At 30.4% G+C, this 6,313-nt stretch overlaps 1 protein-coding gene across 1 annotated transcript; it reads left to right on the top strand.

Moving 5' to 3' along the window:
• Positions 1-377: 377 nt before the first annotated feature.
• Positions 378-5,998, top strand: LOC139507808 (serine/threonine-protein kinase PAK 1-like). The gene is made up of 3 exons (XM_071295867.1): positions 378-526; positions 922-1,404; positions 1,991-5,998. Exons 1-3 carry the CDS (start codon positions 438-440, stop codon positions 2,307-2,309), a joined length of 891 nt encoding a protein of 296 aa, XP_071151968.1. The 5' UTR covers positions 378-437; the 3' UTR covers positions 2,310-5,998.
• Positions 5,999-6,313: the final 315 nt, after the last annotated feature.

Raw genomic sequence — 6,313 nt, 5'->3', positions numbered from 1 at the left:
AAAAAAAATATGAGCAATAACCATAATTCACTATGAATCATTCTTTAGCTGTAAGTTTGAATTTAGTCTAAATCAATCTGTGTGTATTTACTACTATACCCTGCACATGACTTTAGTAGCAAACTTTCTAGATGACACAGACTGAGTAATGTTTTATGTGAGTGTAACAAAATATTTAGCATTGATTTTACCATAATAATCTCCTTGACTTAAAAATTCATCAATGCAACATAAATGTAAAAAAAATTCGAAAGCAACAAAATGCATATGTAATTTTAAAATAGACTAAGAAGTTATGTCAATGTATGTATTGTGAAGATAAATACATTATATTAGAATTTTTGAGTGAGCTGTGCAGGATGATAACTTGCCGTTATTAAAGGTTTTTATATTGTTGTTCTTATTAAAATGTACTTGTGTACAAAAAGAAAATTAACATGCCATATTTTGTATATTTTTCAGAACGATTGGCTTCACCTGGAGATGCATCCTCCAAATATCAGATTCAAAAGAAACTTGGTTCAGGGTAAGTTTGGTAGAAGATTTTGAAGCCAAAAAAATGTGACATATTGTTCCCAAATACTAAAACAATTTGGTATGGTTTCTTGTTAGAATTCTTCAAATTATTCGATAGTTAAGATAAAGCACAAAAGAATATTCATGCTACCTAAAATAGCCAAGTAGGTAATACACAGGATGATTCTCGTATACAAGTACTTTTTTTTAAGACAACTGTCAGGGTCCATATCAACAGGAAAAATTCCATAGTGGTCGTAGGCTTTACAAGTATTATGGCCTGTCAATAATCTTAAGATCTACATGTATAAGGCAGTAGAATCACATGTACAATTTACAAATTGATGAAAATATGAAAATTTTATAATGGAATATGGTTATCATGTTCATTTTCTTCAATTTCAGTGCCTCTGGAAATGTATGTATGGCTAAACCAGTTGATGCTGATGCAGTAGTGGCTATTAAAATGATGGACTTGAACAATCAACCCAAAAAAGAACTTTTAATTACAGAAATCGAAGTGATGAAGGATTATAAACATCCAAATATCGTTAATTTCTTAGATTGCTATTATCTATCAGAAAAACAAGAACTATGGGTAGTTATGGAATATCTGGATGGCGGGGCCTTAACTGATGTGGTAACAGAAACCATCATGAATGAGGGACAGATTGCTGCCGTGTCACGAGAATGTCTACAGGCTCTAGACTATCTACATGAGAAACATTGTATACACAGAGATATTAAGAGTGACAATGTCTTACTGGGTATGAATGGGACAGTTAAATTAACCGATTTTGGTTTTTGTGCTCAACTCAGTGGCGATAGTGCCAAGAGACAGACTATGGTTGGAACTCCATATTGGATGGCCCCAGAAGTGGTATCCAGGTAAATCATATAATTAGATAATACTAGTTACTAAATGCCAGTGACTTATATGATATTCACAAGCTCAATAGCAAAGCAAGCAAAGCTTGAGTTCCATATGGCATTTACTGACCAATTGCATGTATATCATATTAGATCACTAGCACACTATCATAACTTTGTAATGTTTATTTTCAGTTTTTGTTGAGGCGAACAATATGAGTCATTAAAGCTATATTTCATATCTGGTGGACTATTACAGGAATCAACATGGTCAAGTCTTCAATATTAAAAATTGACATGATTTCGAATGTGACAACTATTCATTTAAGATCAAAAGGTCAAAGATATGAACAATTACAGGTCACAGTATGATGACCTTCAACAAAAATCAAAGCTTATTCCACATAGTTTGTAGTTTGCTTTAAAAGGTCTAGGGATGACAAAAATTGAAACCAAATTCAAGAAGAGATAACTAACAATGAGAACTGTTCACGATTTATCAAGAATTCATAATTATTTACATCATATAAACGAATAAAAAAGTGAGCAACAATAATTGTCTAATAAATTTAATTGCATATATGTTTTGTTTAATCTATTGTAGAAAACACTATGGAAAGAAAGTAGATATCTGGAGTATGGGAATTATGATTATAGAAATGTTGGAAGGGGAACCACCTTATTTGAATGAAACCCCCCTGAAGGCTATTTATCGTATAGCAACTAAAGGAAAACCAGATATAAAAAATGCAGAAAAACTGTCTCCTGAACTGAAAGACTTCCTCGACCGGTGCCTGGAAGTGGAAGTAGAAAAACGTGCTGATACCCAGGAGTTACTACAACACAAATTTTTAACAAAAGCCAGACCACTGACCACCTTGCGACCTTTAATTGTTGCAGCCAAACAAGCCACAGGACATTAGTATTCATAATTTGTATTATCTAACGAAAGCTCCAGACTTAGATTTGTTTTAGGGATGTCATTATATGCTAGCTGTACACTGTATTTCATACATGCATGAATACTATCATACTATGTATGGTCAAGTAACAGCATCTAAACAAATCACATTTGTATGTAGCATCTATACAAATCACGTTTTATGTAGCATCTATACAAATCACGTTTTTATGTAGCATCTATACAAATCACGTTTTTATGTAGCATCTATACAAATCGCGTTTTTATGTAACTTGATTCTTCAATGCTTTCTTGAAACATGTTTAAAAAGTCAGTCATGGAACAACATCCTAGACCATGTGATTTGTTTCACATTTACATTGAAGCTTTTCTTTCCATTCGAGAAAAAGCAGATCAAAAAATACTTTTCTAAAAGTTTAGGGAAACAGGGGGAAAAATGGAGAATATATGAAAATTATTTATTTGGGATTACATTGTATGTGAAGTATTGTAGTGAACTATAGGTTTATACCTGTATATGATGACACCCCTGAAATTTGCCGTTAAGCCAGTTATGTATACTAATCATACTATATTATACAGTTCTATGTCATATTTTTAATTTGCTTCATTTAACTGTAGATGGAAGTTTTATATTATGCTTTTTATGTTTTTTATGTAATTTATGTGGAGACTGAATACAATTATAAATCTTTATTGTTTATTAACTTTAGATCATGCAGTTAACATCATTCATTTCGATCTCATACTTGAAGAAAAATGAACACTTTACACCATAGATTAAAAACATCTGGCGCACCAACGTCAGATTTTATGCTGTGTCAGTACAGTTCCTAAAGTGTATATACCAATGGTATATGATTGTTGTCAAAATAAATGGCACCATATAAAGAGATAATTATAACAAAAAAATCATGTTTGTTTTAAATATCTCTCTTGTCCATGAGTTAACAAGGAATAATCTGACTAGAAATTCAGTTATTTGAGGAATTTCTGATTTACTTGTTCTCAGATAATATGAAGAGATAAAAATTAATTGTAAATTGCAAATTGTCAGCAAAATGAAATAAGAAAACAACTTTAAATAAAGTTCTGATTTTGTGGGGGGGATTCGTTGGTAAATTTTACATTTTGTACCATCAAAAATGTTGATAGTTCAGTATTCTGCATTCCTCTGTTTGTACAGAAGCCAGGAAAATAATTATCTGTCTGATTTAAATAAATTTAATGATACACATAAACCTTAACACTTTAATCATGTTATTTGTAAGAAAATATCACTTAGCTATTTGTTGTCCAAACATCCAAAAGGTATGGCTTAAAACTATTTTCCCCTTACTTAAAAAATGTTCTAAGAATTGAAAATAACAACTTGGTTGATTATAGCTATATGTTTTCTTTTATCTATTTTTTTTTTACAACAGGTTTAAATGAAAACATTGAAAGTCAAGATATTCACTTGATGTGTAACTTTCTGAATAAAATTTGTCATTTGAGCTGGATATGTTTATGTATAAGTGATTTTTGCAATTTAAAGACTATAAAACCTCTCTGTAGAGCCTGACATTTGAAATAGAATTAATTATAACAAAAAGGATATTTTCACATGGCATCATTTAACAGAATCAAGGGATAAATTTAATTTCAAAACAAAGGGCAATAATTCTGAAAACAAGTGTTTTATTAGGTTACTCATCATGCTGAAATTCATAAGAAGTATGTCAAAGAAATAGCAAAGTTCGAAAAAAAATTAAAAAATTTATGAACTTGAAATATATATCATCTGAGTTTTTGACAGGGTGTATACAGTCAAAAGCACAGATTACTGAGGGTATTAGTTACCAGTATGTTATCTGCTGTATTTTTCACAAAGAAACAGAAATACATATACATGTACCATGATGTTTGAAGAAGGTGCTAAGAAGCATTTCTTCAGTCATTTTATTCAATTGAACAAATTGTAAATACTCTGTTAACAAACTCAGTTTAAGGAGTTAACTGATTGTCTGTATAACTCATGATTTATACTGTTATATATGTGAGATCATACGTGTTATTAATATAAAATATTATCATATGTTTATTCCAAATCTGGAGAAAATATTATCAAATATTTATTCCAAATCAGGGAAAATATGATCAAATGCACATTTTGTTGAGTATTCATGCTGTATTCATATGGGATTAAAATATTATTATCCTAAATAGACAAGATATTTGCTGGTCATTGATATTTCTTTAGTAAATCAAAAGTTGTGGTTTTAAAAGATACAAAATCAGGAAAAGGGATTCTTTGCAATTTAAAATAATTTTAGAGTAACTGAAAAATGTTAACTATGCCTTGTTTTGGACTTAACTCAATTCTTATACCAGCCCAAATCTAAAATACAAATAATTAACTAAAAAAGAAAGATATATTTTAATGATTTGTATGATTAAGATACAAAGTTTTAACCTTGTTTTATCTCTGATGTGATACCTACCAGGTATTTGAGTTATTATTATTTAATGGAGATCTGTGTCATTAACATTCTAATGTTAGTTTGATATCATTGTGTTTATAAATTGTACAGTCTTGCATTTATTTCATTCTGTGTCATTTATACAGGACAAAAAATCTGAATTTGGAAAATAATGTTCCCTCTTTCAAAAAAATGCTAAACAATTAGCTGAAACAGTCTTTTTTGCTAATAATAACCTTTTATCATTGTTTTTTTTAACTTTACATTGATGGTATAACCTTGACTTATCTTAACTTCAAAAACCAAAAAATAAGAAAAAAACATGAACATTGAGAGAAAAAGGCAGTTGGGCTTTTCCTTATTAGACCCAGTATAAAAATTATTTCATTCAAAGTGAATAATTTCCAATGGTCACTGAACTATTTTTATGCCCCACCTACGATACCCCACCTACGATGCCCCACCTACGATAGTAGAGGGGCATTATGTTTTCTGGTCTGTGGCTCCGTTTGTTTGTTCGTCTGTCCGTGCGTCCATTCGTCCCGCTTCAGGTTAAAGTTTTTGGTCAAGGTAGTTTTTGATGAAGCTGAAGTCCAATCAACTTGAAACTTAGTACACTTGTTGCTTATGATATGATCTTTCTAATTTTAAAGCCAAATTAGACTTTTGACCCCAATTACACGGTCCACTGAACATAGAAAATGGAAGTGGGAGTTTCAGGTTAAAGCTTTTGGTCAAGGTAGTTTTTGGTGAAGCTGAAGTCCAATCAACTTGAAACTTAGTACACATGTTTCCTATGTTATAATTTTTCTAATTTTAATGCCAAATTAGATTTTTACCCAATTTCACGGTCTATGGAACATGGAAAATGATAGTGCGAGTGGGGCATCCGTATACTTTGAACATATTCTTGTTCAATTTTAAAAGGGTTCGTAGAGTTGATTTTTGTTAAAACAAACATTCCAGTATGATGGTACACAGGTTATATTTTACCATTAAATTAACATAAAATATGCAAATTATTTTATACAAGTCTTATATGAAAATTTTATTTTAAAAATACTTTTTCAGAATTTTTATTTTTTGCAACTGTTATACGAGTTTTGTTAAAAAATATTTAAGTGTCGGGCACACTGCCTAGTTGTTTTAGATGCACATTTTGTTAGCTGTGAGATTTGTAAATATGTATTTTAATAACAGTTTTTATGAATAAAGCAATATAATGTCATATTTGTTTTGTGTTTGATTGTATAGTCACCATATAAGTAGACCTTTGCTAGCCAATTTTAAAACATGGTTTTTTTTTGGCAAGTTTACCGTTTTAAAGTGATTAGATTCCTATTCATGCAAACTTTTAGACAATACAACGGCAAAAATAATATTTTACATGTAAGGAGCTTGAAGGATCATCTGTTGCTTGCATTGTTTGTACATTGTGCATTTTATGCCTGCCATGTCAGCCATTTTGGTACATGGCTTAGAATAGAACATGGGGTTAAAATGCAAGTTTGTTTTTTTTGAAAATTGTTATAGAGAAAATCTG

This window comes from Mytilus edulis, unplaced genomic scaffold, assembly GCF_963676685.1.
Source record: "Mytilus edulis unplaced genomic scaffold, xbMytEdul2.2 SCAFFOLD_453, whole genome shotgun sequence".
Classification (NCBI taxonomy): domain Eukaryota; kingdom Metazoa; phylum Mollusca; class Bivalvia; order Mytilida; family Mytilidae; genus Mytilus; species Mytilus edulis.
The sequence above is the reverse complement of the archived record's forward strand: the minus strand, read 5'-3'. Positions and strand labels throughout refer to the sequence as shown.

What these genes read in the sequence shown, in the direction of transcription:
- LOC139507808 (XM_071295867.1), top strand. Translation starts at nt 438, where the DNA reads ATGCCATATTTTGTATATTTTTCAGAACGATTGGCTTCACCTGGAGAT. An exon ending in CAAAAGAAACTTGGTTCAGG is followed by an intron (nt 527 to 921) that starts GTAAGTTTGGTA and finishes CTTCAATTTCAG; the next exon opens with TGCCTCTGGAAATGTATGTA. An exon ending in GCCCCAGAAGTGGTATCCAG is followed by an intron (nt 1,405 to 1,990) that starts GTAAATCATATA and finishes AATCTATTGTAG; the next exon opens with AAAACACTATGGAAAGAAAG.